The sequence below is a fragment of the Podarcis tiliguerta genome, assembly GCF_965153285.1.
Source record: "Podarcis tiliguerta genome assembly, chromosome: 7".
NCBI lineage: Eukaryota > Metazoa > Chordata > Lepidosauria > Squamata > Lacertidae > Podarcis > Podarcis tiliguerta.
In genome coordinates, this window is record NC_139540.1 from 40,968,462 (window position 1) to 40,984,499 (window position 16,038).

A 16,038-nucleotide genomic window follows, 5' to 3' on the forward strand; every position below is an offset into this window, starting at 1 on the left:
GGGGCGCCCACTGCGCAGGCGTCGCTCGCACCTTGTTGATTAGTCAGTCCGTGCTGGGATGGCGTTTACTGGGTCAGCTGGAGCTGCAAGCAGAGGAGCCAGCGGGAAGAGCCGCCGCCGTCTGTGCAACCCACGCCGCCGCCGCCGCTGCTGCTGGGGGGCCGGCGGAGGAGCAGCAGCAGCAGCAGCTGTCGGCGGCGACTCGCCTTGCTTTTAAGCCAAGCCCATCATGGCCTGGGGAGGCGGCGGCGGAGGCGGCGAGAGTCGAGGCTGAGCAGGGCGAAGCCGCCACCAGACGACCCCCGCCGCCGCCGCCCGGACCCCAAGAAGGGCGGGAACATGGATGCGGGCCCCTCGCCGGGCTCCAGTCTGAAGGATGTGAAGTGGAGCGCCGTGTCTGTCCCGCTGGACCTGCTGGTGAGCACCTACCGCCTGCCTCAGGTCGTCAGGCTGGAAGGCGGTGAGTAGAAAGAGCGCAAAGGGCCGCGCGGAAAAGCGGCTCGCTTGGGAACTTGGCCGGACTCCGGCGGGCTGGGAGCGGGAGAAGCGGCGCTTGTGCAGCCGGGCACTGGCTCTCCTCCTTCCCCAGCCACTTCGGAAAGAGTCGCCCGACTCTGCCTCTGCTCCACTTGAACGCCGGCCAAACTCCAGGCGCGAGTCCTTCTGGGGAGAAGAGCCCATTGGGGAGAGGGGGCACGTGACTAAAATATGAATGGGGCACGAAGGAGGCGAGTGCCAGGGCTTTGATCTTAAGGAGCTCAAAGCGGCGGGGGGCGATGTCGGGGCCCGGGGAGCTGGTGCGGCCGGCGCGCCGAATGGGGAGGGGGCAAGTGAGCTGCGCCGGAATGGCCCCTGGCTCGCCTCTTGCCCGCTGTTGCTCCCTGCGCGAATTGGGGCCCTTTTAATTTACCATATCTGAAAGTCGAGAGGCTTTCCTTGAGTCGCCCTGGCTGCGATCCCAAGAAATTCAGCTGGAAGTTAGGTCCCGTTGCAAATCACCTGGGCTGACTTGCGGCTGGGATATTAGAGCCCTGAACACAATGCAAATTCAAGAGCTGCGTGCTTAAGAAACCCACTCAAGCAGATGGGCTCAGGTGTGTTATGTTGGCTTGTGGTCCAAAACGCAAAGTATAGGACTCTGCGTAATCTCAGAGCAAGAATTGTGCTCGCCCATAGATTTATTGAGATGGCTATTGGCTCTCAGCTTCTCTTACTGAGGGCAACATTAACAGGAGTGGTACAGGGAAAGAAGAAATGGTTATAAATCCCCTCCCAAAGGGCATAAACTAAGAATTGCTTCTATAGCTTGGTGCAGAAATCCAATTCCCTTCAAAGTATGGTTGATAGGCTCTTCTGTTGAAGGGCTATTCTGGCAAGCTGTGTTTAACTTTGAAAGGGTTAGTATGATGTGCTTATTTCCCCCCAGCTCCTTTATTATGGAGATGTGTTTGTCAAACAAACACATTATAGTAATTATAACCATTGCAATTACTTCTTCAGTCATCTGTGCTCTCTCAGCTAGCCAAAAGCTTTTTTGGTAGCTTCAGATTCAAACTTATGTTTGATTTTGTTTTCCCCATCCCCATCCCCCCGAATACCCATTTTCTTGTGTACCCATATCCTGTGCCAACCGTTGAATTAGATTTATTTACAATTGAATCCTTTGAAAGCTCTTTTTTAAAAGCCTTTTGCACAAATTGAACTTTCAAGTTATGAAAAAAACATTTCATATTAGAATGGCACGATATGGGATTGCTAATCATTCTCTGTCTTGGAGAAGTGTGTTTGTATCTGCCTTGTTTACATATGCAGTGCAGGAGAGCAACAGCTATGATGCAACATTTATGCCTCTTTAAATATTGAATAGATAATGGTTCCAACCCTGCACCACCTATTCGCCCAGATCTATCAAGGTATTCCCAATTGATTAAGCTAGACATTCATTAAACTAAAGACGGCACATTTCATATGGGCACCCTGCCTGAATTTTTCTTCAGTATTCTCTAGTTAACAGTTGACTCTTCTGTTCGAGTGGTTGCATATTATCAGATGACGTCTATGAATTAAAACGAATGGCCAAGTTATATAACGTGTTAATAAAGGAGGGCATAGAAGGGTTGTTGACTGGTGCATTTCTATTATTAGGGGCCTGTCTACTGGGTTTTCATCCGCTTTTCCTCTCCTCTCAAATGTAGCAATGCAAAAATAGTTGCTGGTGTTCCTCTCTTCCCCTTGCATTGGATGTAACTACTGTGTGATCGGCAAGCAGTTGGGAAGTGGATAACTGAGCTGGGAAGGTTTTCCACTGCAGCTTTTGAACTGTTATGCTGCTCTCCATAATTTTCTGCTATCTCCTTCTAATCATAATTTCTTCCTGGAATTCAACCCTTGGTGTCATTATAACTTTAGGATTAAGGCTTTTTTCCTCACTGTATTACAGCTCTTGTGCAAGTCTCTCTTCTGAATGCCCTTTGCAATTCACCTAGTCTCCTGGTATTCACACATCTCCGTTTTCTATGATCACTGTCCATTTGTGTCCAAGACTTTCTTCATGGCTCCAGGAACTGGAAGAAGCCATACATGGCAGAGACAGAGTTATGGGAATCTGTCCCCCTCTGCAAGTTGGAGGGTGACTCGTGTTGACTTCCCATGTAGTAAAGAACCCTGATTTTCTGGGAGTTTACAATGTTTGGGAGCCTCCATGAGGACATGAGGTTCCTTGCTTTGGACAGTTGTCTTCTAACCCATGAACAGCAATGTGGGAAGGCAAAAGTAGCACTCTCACCCCACATCCTTCCCCATGTGTTGCTCTTCCAAGTTCCTGCTTGTCTGAAGAGGGGTTAAGTTTCCAATTGATTCCTAATTTTTAAAAATGTGAAACACTCTTTCATATTGTCCTTCTCACAATAGACTGCTGAAAACATCATTAAATAATATTGGCCCATTTGGCTAATGGGAAAAGTGAGATACTAAGGGGTTGACTTGATAAAATTTAAGATCTGCTCATTAGCAGCTGTTGTTTCTAAGAATTTAGAATTTCTTCACCTGATAGAAATACATGGCTCGTATTTTCATTCTGAACGGTATCTATGTGAATCTGGATATATCGAGTGATGGCAGCACTGGACACACTTCAGTCTGATCTTGAATATCTTTAAAAGTAGTTAAATAGTTACTTCTGATGGTATACATAGGGAAAAAAATCCTCTGCATTTGCATATTCAATAAAGCACAAGTGCTTCCGATGACAAATAATCCAGCTCTTTTGTGTGAGTGTCCTAAGGGCTATCTGCCTGTATACACTTAAGTAGAACACTTTTGGTTTAGCATGGAGTTTTGGAGAACTTGGAAGCTTCTTCACTACCTTGTGACATTTTTGTTGGATACAAATACTATCCAATTGCGTATTTTAGACTTTGTGTGTACTGTATGTGTATATCAACCTGACCCCGATTGTTATACTTTGTCACTGAATAAATTAGTATAGCCGACATCATCACCATCAAAGTTTGCATTTACAATAATTTTCCTAAGTGTTCAGTGTTATTAACATGCACTACTTTAAGAATCCTTACATGCAAAGATCTGTTACAAAAACAAAATAAACAGTTTATTTTAAAAAATAGAATCCCTACAATATTCTTGTGCTAGTCATTACCCCACTTTTGTACAAAAGGAGTACCTGGTGGTCGTCCCATGAGTTCATAGTTTTGGGAAGATTTGAACTGGGATTCTCTGAGCCCACAGTTCATTTTCCTAGCCACTGTGCTCTGCCAGCAACAGTATATTCTAATCCTGCCTTCCGTGCTGGCTGGGATTGATAGGCGATGTGGTCCAGAACCTCTGGGAGGCACCAGGTTGGCAAAGGCTGCTCTAGATCACTTGGACTGTTCTGTGGACTGTTACACATGTAGAATGTCCTTGGTTGGTCTGGTGCATATTGTTAACTTTGCTTTACTTCCAGAGCAGTATCTATGTGAGGAGTTTTGCAGAACACATTTCCTTCAGCGTAAGCTTATTTTCACAACATGGTTTTGCTTAAGGTTGTAGGACAAGGCTTTACTGTCAGTATCTTTTTGTGCAGAGCTATTAATAAGACTGAATGAATGAATATGAAAATAGCTCTAAATAGATGTGTGTGTGTGTGTGTGTGTGCTTTCCCTCTCTATGTTAATAATTAGCCTTGAATGTCTAAGGATATGGAGAGGGGGAGCAGACATGTGCCCAAATACATCCGGAGTCGGAAAGCCACGGCATAGAAAACTACAGAATGCAGAACTTAAGTTACATTTTACATCCTTGAGATAGAATTCATTTTACTTGTGCAGCATATTATTTCCACTGCAGTATCTTGGCTTTTTATTAACCATTGGTATTATTCTTTTTATGTGTGGACACTTCTGCTAGGAGCTCTCTGTATGTATTTTTGCCTGGGTGACTTTGGAAATTCAGAAAGTACGCAATTAAAATGCATGAGAGTATTGGGAAGCCATGTAAGAGTCATTCTTGCAAGGGAATGTTGTAGAAACAATAATGAATGGTAAACAAGCAAATTGCAGCAAGTTCCTTTGAAAGAATAGCAGGCAGACAAAATAGGGGCTGAGGAAGGAAAACATATCTGTGGACCTGTTCAAAAATGATGTAGAAAGCTGTGTCAAGTGAACACACACTTTTCATTGTGTAGTGTACACTTACTTTGCAGCAGTGACTAATTACAGCAGAGAAAGAAATTCTCTCCATTTTTGTAGATTCATGCATTTTTTCACTCTAAAAGCAGTTTTCATGCTTTTCCCCTATATGTACACAAAAGTGCTGTAAAGGAATCTTGCATTGTTTAGCATGGCCTTGAATTTCTTTGTAGAAAGGAGCTCTTTTATTACAGTACACCGTTCCTTAGTTTCCTTGATGGCACTGTTTTGCCAGAAGAAGGTGATTCAAATGGGAAAATAGATACGCGTGACATGCTAGTGTCTTGCATAAGAACTAGGGAGACATGCTGATATTATTGGCTCCTTGAAATGATATGATGGATGTGTAGAAAGCAGTGTAGTATTATATGAGTCCATTATTTTTCTGGCAAGGATGGTTCCAGATAGATTTTGAAAAGGAATATGTCCCACCATACTTAGCAGTTTGGATATAAGAGCTTTGGTTTTTTGGTTGACCAACACAGTCTGGGACCTGTGAGCATGTTCTTGCCACTGGGGTAATTCCTATGGCACTTAAATGTGGAGTGAGGCATTCATTCTCACATTAAGGTATTTTGCACAGACACACTCATTTGAGGCAACCTACAAATGAAATATTGTGGCACTCGTTATGTGAAAACAAAATGTTGTAAAAAGCCTAGCGCCTTTGCTTCTAAGAGCCGTGAGGCTGAATGTGGCCCGTTGTGCTCAAATGAGTTCTTTCTCCTCTTTCCACTCATCATGGTTATAACTGCCTGACAAACTACTTCCTCCTGCTTCAATGCAATCCTTTGGAGATTTAATTGCTACTGTAGGTCATCTTCCAATGCAGTAAAGCTCATGTTAGCTCTTTGCCTAGTGATGTGATGTCTAAAGCTGCTTTTATTTTAAACAGCTAATTCATTTTTATTGATTAATATGGAATGGTTTCCCCCTTTCCTCTATCATAGCCTTCTACTAAGCCTTGTACTGTCTCTGGTACTTGATGCAGTTCTTGTACTTCCTTTTCAATGTCTTTGAACCCTGAGATAATCACCAATTTTGGTATGCTTGAAACTGCTGTAGTAAACTTCTTAAAGTCCTTTTCTTGTGCCAGTAAGATACTCCTTTTTTGTTAACCACCTTAGGAGTGATGTATTTTTAAACGAAGAGCAGTATAGAAATGACTTAAGATAAGTGCTTAAGATAAGTGCTTAAGATAAATGACAGCTACTGGCCTTGGTAGCTCCCACAGGTTCCAACTATCATGTTTTTAAACAAATGGTTTTGGCTATGCATATATACATGCTATTGCTAAAATGAGAGCCAGGACAGGGGAGCTGGTGTATCACGGCGGGAGGAGTGGAAGGTGGCGATTAGGCAAATCATTGGAGAGATTTGATAGGTCTGAACTGGGCAGGAGGCTGTGTAATGAGGCCATAATACTGACATGGAAGAAGGCACGTTTTTCTGTTTTGTTTTTTGAGGAGGTGGATTTGGGGTCATTGCAAGCAACTTGTAATTGCCAAGATAATGAAGAATAACTGTAGGCTGTGAAGTCCTATACTAGTTTCATTAAGAGAAAGCTAACTTCACTAAGAGAAAGCTAACTTCATGTGCCATGGGGAATATCTAGAACACCATTCACAATTATGTGTACAGAGTCCTGTATGTTGGGTACATGTTATGTGTGCTGTCCACTAACGGGTTGTAAGAAGAAACATATAGCTCAGTCTGTTGACAGTTTGGAATATGGTACTGTTGCTGCTGTTTCCCAAGATATCCATTTCTGAAAGCATTTTGACCTGGTATGGTCTGCTGTCTTTCCCTGGCATATGTTATTTCCTTGGGGAGAAAATCTCATTTCTGTATATCGCCAGTGAGCTGAGCCCCTGTTGCTTGCAACAGTTGCTTGCAGGTTTGCAAAAGTATAAAACTCCATTAGGGGCGTAGATATGAATTGTTGGTTTCGTTAGGTGATGGTGCTTGTTCTAGTGAATGAATTTTTCATTAGTTTTTAGCCTTATTACAAGCTGCCACAAGAACCCCTGTTATAGCACTGGCCAAAAATAAAAGAAATACATTTTAAGTACATATAAACATAACTGACAATAGCACCATTCTGGTATGAGTCACACACATATATTTTAGTTCGGTTTTGATGGTTCCCTTTGAGTTCTTGTGAAGTTCATTTTCAGGAATGAAAAGAGCCTTGGAGGAAAGTGCTTTTCCCTTATTGGCAGTATAAGTGTGCATTGTTCAAGGCTGCTCTGAGAGAGAGAGAGAGAACTATGTTGCACTTGAGAAGTAGAAAGGCTATTACAAGAGGATGTTGTAAGGCAGGCAGCTATGACTTGTGACCTCTGGTTAAACTGATCTTTTTAATAACTGCAATGGGAGATGGCTGCTGTTTAGAGAGAGAGAGACCAGTTATTATTGTGTTGTAAAGTCTTATTCGTCCACATACAAGAAGTTCAGGCCACATTCCAAAGGTGTTATTTAGCATGTTATAAGGGGACAATATGCCCAGGGCCAAACTACATGTGGCGTCAAATCCATGATTTGATGTCATGCATCTCTCTGAAACAGAACACGACTATAAATAGCCATTGATAAAGACCGTGGGGAGAACCTTTCAACCCTTTCCTCACAGGCCACGGTCCCATCACCCCCTTCCCAAAGCTCCCATTAGCTTGAGTGGCTTTTGAAGATTTCTCTCTGCAGTAGTTCCCACTGTTTCAGAGGCCTTCCTCTCTGATTTGTTCCTTAATTATTTTCTTGCTTTTTTTTCTTGTCTTACAGTCTGTAAGCCCACAGTCAGGGCCCGTCTTTAGATGGTGATGGTGATGATGATTCAACAGCATCTGGTTGAGTTGCTTGGTTTATACACTGAGCAATATTCTATACAGCTTAACATTCCTTAATTAATATTTTCTGTAAGTTTCCTTGAGTTACTTTTGTGAAAAGAGTGATTAATAAAAATAACAAATAATAATAAACATAGCTTTTGTAAATGGTTTTCTTTGTATTGTACAATTGAATAGGGAAGAGGAGGAGCCTCCATTTGTTCAGTACCTTATTGCTCTCAGTGGCAGACTGTTCCCTGCAGCTTAGTCTGAGGTCTTATGCTGCAATCCTATGCAAACATATCTGAGAGCGAGTCCCACTGAACCCAGTACTTGCAAAGTAGATGTGTATAGGCTGTTAGGCTGAGAATAAATTTGCCTCAATGTGTTTTGACAGACAATCAGATATGGGCAAAGGATGTGACTATAGCTTTCAGTGTGACGGCATTGCTTTATGTTCGATCGTGTGCAATCCAGTATGCTGTATTGTGTTAACTTCCTGCTTCGGTAATAGATAAATTCGTGGGAAGCAATACAATATGGCATCCTGCCATACGTAATACGAAGGTGGTATGATTGTGAATTCAGTCCTTCTCTCAAGTTAAAGCCTCTCTGTTTTCTTTGCTCTTCTTGAGGCATACTAAACATTTCCAAAATATATTAAGCAACTTCCCACAATGAATTGTTAATGGCCTAGTTTGCATGTAATGTCAAACCATAGTTAATGTTTAACTGTGGTCTAGCACCAGGGTGCAATGTGTTAGTGCAGGCTGCTGAAAGTCTCCACTTTGTTTCTCCCCTACTCTTTGCTGGAAGCAACAAATTGAAAAGGCAGGTCAACACCAGAAATTTAAAGCACATCCAACATACATTTAAAGCATATGACACACACCCCTTGAGAACATCAGGAACTGTAATTTGTTAAGGGTGCTGGGAAATGTAGCTCTGTAAGGGGTGAACTATAGCTCCCAATGTTCTTTGGAGGAGGTCATGTGCTTTAAATGTGTGTTGGGTGTGCTTTGAATTTATGGTGTAGAACAGTCATGTGTATCTAGTGTGTTTTAAACATTAGGTGTGCATCTTCCCTAAAGGTTTGTGTATCAGGGCAAATGGTGGGCATGTGAGAACTGAGAACACACCCTAAAAACCTATTTATTTATTTTAAATTGATCTTATATCCTGCTCTTCCTCCCCAAAGGATTCCCGCTCCCCCACTGAAACTGTTTAGAACTTCCATAAAAAATCTTGTGCTAATATTTTACATCAATTTAATGCAGCGAGAAATCTGTGTTAATATTATCTTGCCTCTGCAACAGTCATATAGCAGCCTTTCTGTAATATGCCAAAGCAACACGTCAGGTTAATAGCATCCCCTAATGGAAATAATTGTCAATGAGCTCTAAACCATTTCCCAGCACATATACTCTAGTCAGGAAAGCCTAAATGAGTAAGTGGCGGAGCTGGACTGTAGTTGGCCAGTAGGGAAATCCTTATAGAGTAGGCAGGTTGAAAGGCTCAATTAAAATTCTCAGGAGGATGTGTCTGCAGATAGTACTAGAACTTTGGTCTGAATCCTTTGTTAGCCTGGGTGGGGCCTCAGTTTGATAAGGGGTACTAGGATATACCTGGCAATAATTGGATTTCTCCAACATTTAACCTTAATCTTAACCAGGAGGATTCAGGCTGATCATAAAAAGAGCCCTGTGGAATCAGACCAAAGGCCTCAGCTAGTCCAGAATTTTGCCTCCCATGGCGACTAAGCAGATGTCAAGAGAATTTCACAAGCAGGAAGACAAAAGGAACATAGGAATCTGCCTTGTACAGAGTCACACCATTGGTCATCTAGCTTGGCTTTGTCTACAATACATGAACTGGCGTCAGTTGTCCAGGGGTTCAGACAAAGAACATTCCCAGCCCTGCCTGGAAGTGCCAAGGATTGAACCCAGGATCTTCTGTGCACGAAGGAAATGCTCTGCCGCTGACCTGTGACTCTTCTGCCAAAGAGCTCTCTCCCAATGTTGTTTTCACTAGGTATAGCATCCTAGAGGTAGTACGACAACCATCACGAGCAGTCACATTTAATAGCCTTTTCCTCCAGAATTTGTATTGTCCCCTTTTAACGCCTTCTAAGTTGGGCACTGAAAAGTAGTAGAAGAGCAGTTAAAAACTGACCTTGAGCAAAACCCAGCAGACTTTCGGTTAAGCAAAGTTTTTTTTGTGGTGTGCGTGGTCAAACCGCATATTTCATTTGTTACATTTCTGTCCCACCTGTCCTCCTGGTCCCTTCTCATGTTATCCTCACAACATCATGGTGAAGTAGGTTAGGCTGAGAGCTGGTGACTGGACCAAGATCCCTTTTGAGTTTCATGACCGAGTTGGATTTGAACCAGAGTTTCCCCAGTTCTAATCCGACACTCCTATCCTTGTATCTTGCATCATGCCATCCTACACAATATATCCTCTGTGTGGGAGCCATTGCTACCACCTGTTGAATAAAAGGGTGCTTGTGAACTCAGTTAACCCCCCATTTACAGAGGGCTGGTGGGAGGCACTTTTGAATGGTTTGCTCATTGTCAGGGATAGGATCATATTGATGCTAAAGACTGTCCTAAAGTTGGTTTATTCCTGAGAACCTCCCATCTTGAATGAGGTATCCTAGAAGTGGTAAAGCTCCAGCCAAAATGAGTGAGGGACTGGAATGCCTTCACTACAAAGAGAGACTAAAGCATTTGGAGCCAAAGGCATAGCCAGGATTTTTGTTGGGGGGCAGGCAGAACCTCAGCTCTGTATTTTTATTTAGTTTTGTTGATTTGGGGGGGCAGCTGCCCCCCTGGCTACACCCATCCTTGGAGCTTTTTACTTTTTAGCAGGTAAGAAAAAGCCAGGTAAGAGGGGCGGGGTAGATATTTCTAAAATCGTGCATGGTGTGGGATGAAAAGAATTTCTCCATCTCCCATGTTACTAGAATTCTACGTTACCCAATTAAACAGGTATAGCTTCAGACAAGAAAAATTGCTGCTACATGCAGCAGATAACTTGTGGATTTCTCAGCCACAAGGGGTGGTGACAGCTGCACAGTTGGATGGCTTTCAAAGGAGGATTGGACAAATTCATAGAAGACAGGCCTGTTAGATAATATAGCTTACTGCAGGGGTCACCAACCTTTTTAGACCCATAGGCACATTTGGGTTTTGAGTGAGTGCCATGAGAGCCATCCACTCTAATAACTTCTCTCCCAGATCAGCATGTGTGTACACACACACACACACACCTTGCTTTTCCAAGGGATCTGGGTGAAAGTTGGATCCAGTAGAATTAATCTGACCCCTGGAAAGCACATAGAGCTGAAAGAGGAAAGGGGAAAGAGTGCCACTCCTATAGCTTCCTCCTTCAGTTTTATGTGCTTTGCATTGCAAGGGGTTGAATTAGATGGCCCTTGGAGTCCGTTCCATCTCTACAAGTCTATGATCCTACGATATTTTGCAATTGGGAGGGGGGGAGTTTACCCTCTGTATCACTTTATGGCCAAGGGAGCCATGAACAGAGAGATTTCAGAGGCTCTGTGAGTGCCAGATGGAATCCTCAAGGAGACCACTATGCTCACACATGCCATATTGCCAACCTTTGGCTTAATAGAACCACATATTTAAAAGGTGTGTGTTGTTTTTTGCTGGACATAGTATAATTAAATAAGTTACTACAGATTAAAAAAATCTTTTTTCTTGCCAAAGCACTGTCTTCTAATTAAATGTGTTAAAATCTGTTGCTTTGCTCAGTGTGTGAAATTTCAGGAACAGGTATACTATGTGAAATAACTGTCAACCAAATGGTATTTAACCCGCCCCCCCTTGATTTAACACATGTTCAGTTAACAGCAATTGGCGTAAAGCTGATCAGTAGCAAAGAGGAAGTAAATCTAATCTGTCATTTAAAAAGATAGCAGCTTTTTCATACCCCTTAGTTGAAATATGGCGTTACTAAATTGTAGAACAACTCAAAGAACTTGAACAATACCTGAAATTTTGATGTAACTTTTATGCTGGTTTACATCTGTCTTTGAACCTTCTCTGAACTTCTGTTCAAGAGGTCAGTTCTTCCTAAAATGCAAAATAAGAACAGAAAATGCTGTCCAATTCCTGCCTCTCTCCTCCCTTCTGTTTCCTGGCCTCTAGCCAAATCAAATTATCCCTCTGTCAGGCTCTCCAAATTAGTTCAGCATTCACATGGAGGGAAATTTTTCAATGCGTTTGGTAATTAATTGTATTGGACCATTTACCCATTGCACAAACATACTGCAAAAACTTGAAAAATAGGATATGTGTTGTGATTTAAAAAACCAAACCAAGTTCTGTATGACTTGCAGTTGGAGAACTTTGGCTGAAAAGACAGCGAATATATTCAAGGTTTCCTTCTAATGTAGGTCCACCTAAATGGGGAGTTTGGGTCTGCTGCTAGCCAACCCGCCTCTTCATAACTGGGAGGGGGGAAGAATTTCAGAAGGTAAATCAGCTGCATTAGAGAGAGAGAAATTACTTTCTACTGTGGAACATAATCCTATGCTTCCAGTACTGAATTGTGAGACAAATAAAGACAGAACATGTGCTTCCCAGCTATATCACACATCCTGCTCTGTGTTGATCTTCAGGGCTGGGTCAAGGTTTCCATACCGCTGAGTGTCCCCCTCTCCACATCCTCTGCAGTGGGCACCAGGAAGCCTGAGCTCTAATACATCATCCTTTCACCCTTGTGCTCTCAGAACAAACAAATGAGTTGGTGGGACTTCTCCACACAAAGTAGAGGGAAAGAGGATGTGGGAGCAATGAGAGAAGTTGTAGCATAGTAGGGAAAGACAAAGGAGAGTGGCAGCTGTCCAACCCATGCTACCTAGTGCTGCCAAGCTTCTGTGTGGGCGCTCATTTGCAGAAGCCATAGGGAATTCACTGATTCCTATGAATTACTGTCACATGAAAACATCCAATTAATTGGAGAGAAAAGCATAAAGTCATTTGGTATTCAGCGCATTCTCACTGGAAGAAAGCTGACCAATGTTTCAGTATTAGGGCGCCTGCACCTTGAGTGCAGGAGCTGTGAACCTTTAGCCCTCCAGATGTTTGACTACAACTCCCATCATCCCCGACCACTGGACATGCTGGCTGGAGCTGATGGGAGATGGGGTTGGCATCTGAAGAGCTACAGGTTACTTTTTTCTCCAACCCATGGGTTGATTTCTCTTTTTTGTGACAGCCTGCACACTTTATCTAAAAAAGATGTAGGAGCCGTAGTTTTCAAAACTAGCTCTTCTTAGACAAAATGTTTTCCTTCCTCTGTTCCACCTTTCCTGTTGTGTGCCATGACTTTATCTTACAAAAAAAAGAATGCTCGATACATTGCAAAATGTATGGTTTGCCTTGGCACTTACTTAGATCTGAATCACTGCGAGTCTTGTTATTACCAGGGCCTTGTAGCATGACAGAGTTATTGTTATGCTTACCAGCAAGAAGAGCCTCTTAAAGGGCTAGCTGGCTTATGAGTCAGTATTCATGGTCCTAGTTCCCCTCTGGAAGAATCAGTTGGTTGGAAAAGCCTTATACAAGCTAATAGTCCCGCAAGGGGAGAATAGAACTTAAAAACATCCGGCAGCTCTTTAGCTAGCAATACTAAAGTCTTGTGAATATATTCATAAAGGCCACCCACCCACATTCATTTCTAGGTTCTCCAGCCTTTGGAACTGCATACTTTATTCTTAGCTGTAATTCCTTCATTACAGGGGATTGGACTAGATGACCAAACCAAAGTGCAAAAAATCTTAGGAGATGTTTCTTTCATCTTTCTACTGACTAGGGGGAGAAAAGCTTTGAAGGAAGTTTCTTACTATTGAAGGAGGTATAACAATAGTAGCCATGCATCATAAATAAAACAAAACATTTGTGAAGTTCTGTTGATCAGAAAATTAACATTGTTTCGTTCTTGGATAAAAAAAGAAGGCTGTTTTAATTTGCACATGTGCTTCAGCTGTTAGCAAAAGGCTTCAGTTCCTTTTTGTGTCTGAAGCACAGTAGGTGGTAGGATTGTAAGGAAAAATTGAATGTTTATATTAAAAAGGCTCTTGTGACATCTAACAAACAGAGTATAAATGGTGATATACTACTGTGCTGCTACAATACAGGAATTATTTCAGCACTGTAGTAAATTTTGCCAGTGGAGTGTAAAGACATCTAGCTGGCTGGCTGCCATCTCAAATAAAAGTGGAAAAAGGAAAAAAAAATGGGTCACTTTTGTCTTGTTCAAGTCAGCAGAGTTATTTGCAGTACGCAACACAGACCCCCTTTAAATGTCATCTTAGTTGCCTTTGTAGAATTCAGGTACATTGCTCAGTAGTACTAAAAAAGAACAAAGAATATACATTTGCTTTGGCCGAATGTATTGTGCTCCTCTGCTTCTCTCTGAATGTCAAATTGTGAAACAGGATCACCGCTAGTATACTGTAAGAATGTAAAACTGTGTCCGTTCATAGTCCCCCTCAAATACTGTTGAGTGGCCCTCATACCAAGAAAGCTCATCTTGATACAGAACTTTCTCCTCAGGGTGGCTGAAAGGGACAAAGTGTTTGGCATTGATAGCTGCTTTTCTCCACAGTGAAATTTTATTCATTCCTCTTGCTGCTCTGTTGAGATTAAAGTCAATTCAACTAATGGACAGCCTTTAAAATTATTATAGAATGCCAGTGATCTCCTCGTTTCTTAATTGGCATGAAGTTCGCAGTCCCTGAGCTTGGAGGGACAATTCACAGTATGCGTAACTTGCTGTGATACTGTGATATGTTTTTGAAACGTAGTACATAAGTACACCGTTTGTTAATTTTGAGGCTTCAGATATTGTTGACCAAAGATGGTCAAAGTGCACAATAACTGGCTCCTGATTCTCCAGTGTTATCCTGTTATCCCAAGTGTCCAGGACGAATAACAGTATCAAAGAATCATAGGCAATCCCAGCAAAAGAAGTCCAGTTGAATGTTATAGTGACATAATCACACTCCTGAAACCACAAATATCATTTCTAGGGTTTGAAAAAAGTTTTAAGCAAAAGGTGCTTACAAATTCAACCATGCACCAAAAGGCATGGAACTTTTAGGTTCGGACATCCATCTTCACTTCCATACCATGTAAACAATAAACTTGTTCTGCACATTGTGCTGCCTTAAAGCTAGACTCCAAGCTCTTACTGTGTGGCCTCATTTACATGTGCTGAAGAGATGCATGAGTACATGACAAACATATGTACATTGAGGAGAAACGCACAGTTATGCACATTTCACAGGGCAAATTATACTTGCATTACACTTATGCTGGGGGAAATAGTAATCAGACAGCAGATCAAAGTTTATAAACAATTGCAAATGGCAAAAAAATGGATTAATGTGCAGGCTGTTACAGAACAAAAAGTTGATTATACAGGCAGTATTTAAGCTAGGTTGTCAACTCTTTGGTAATGGCTAAGGGGTAGTAAAATTCTAATTCCAAATATGGAGAGGAGAAGGGGGGAAAAATCAGACAGGCATGCATAGAACTGAATTCGTTTAAGAGGAAAGAGGGAATACAAATGTTTGTTGCTGAAAGGCAGCTTAGGTAGCTGTGAGAGCTAGAGAAAATGGAGCATGGATGTTGTCTGTTCAAAAGCAGGAGGAATGGAAAGAAGTTCTTTATTATAGGCACTTATCACAGTCACCATTTTTGTGGGCATTTTTAAAACGAAAAAATCAGCTTTTGGTAGGCTTATATCACATACTGCAGCCTATTTCTGTGAGTGAATGAGTCACTTGTTTTCTTACTTTTGTAAGTAAAACTACTTTTTATGGTGGGGGGAAATGCGCTTAATGTCACTCTATATTTGGCACCTTTCAAATAAATTGGCTCTAGTTCTGCCTGGCTCACTGTAATTAGAAAACATTTTGCAGCCATGATCCAGAAATTTTAGGTGCTGCAAGTTTTTCCTTATATGTGCCAAACTCACCTTCTCCCACAGCGACTCTTGGTTTCACTGTGTTGGAGGCTAAGCTGGAAGTTCCTCTAGGTGTTGGGAATGGTTGGTTGGTGGTTGGAAATGCAGTGTGTTTTATCAGCATAGTGCAGTTTCCCTTGGAGGCTGGTGCATGGCCTGTTAGGATCAGGGTCAAGGTAACACTTTCCCAAGGTTCATCTTGACCAACCAGCCCCCCCCCCTCACACCCACCTCTTATATCAGAGGTTTTCAACCTTTTTGAGTCCATGGCTCCCTTAATCAACTACATTTTTTCTGCGGCACGCCTGTGGGGCTTAGGAGCCCAGTTATGTCACCCCTTGCCTGCAGAGCTGGCAGCCCCTCACTCTTTTCAAACATCCTCCCTCGTGGAGTGTTCCCTCAGCCTCCTCTCCTCTCCCCTCTCCTTGGGAATCATCCAGGCAGCTGCTGCTGCTTTCCCTGGTCTCTGAGCTGTCCCACCCACCTGCCCCAAAGAGGTGTCTCCCAGAGGTTGGGGGGCCTCGGCC

The 16,038-nt window shown here is 42.5% G+C and overlaps 1 protein-coding gene across 3 annotated transcripts in view; it reads left to right on the forward strand.

Moving 5' to 3' along the window:
• GAREM1 (GRB2 associated regulator of MAPK1 subtype 1) overlaps positions 1 to 16,038 on the forward strand; it is a 74,169-nt gene continuing 58,131 nt past the window's right edge. Inside the window, exons 1-2 of one of the 3 annotated variants that reach the window (XM_083450265.1) lie at positions 28 to 460; positions 7,470 to 7,603. Coding sequence is in view for 1 of the 3 variants with exons in the window: in XM_083450264.1 (XP_083306390.1) it covers positions 340 to 460 (121 nt within the window). In the remaining 2 variants the exon portion in view is untranslated. Of the gene's footprint in view, positions 461 to 7,469; positions 7,604 to 16,038 lie in introns of all 3 variants that reach the window. The other 2 variants (XM_083450266.1, XM_083450264.1) reach the window with 2 other exon arrangements.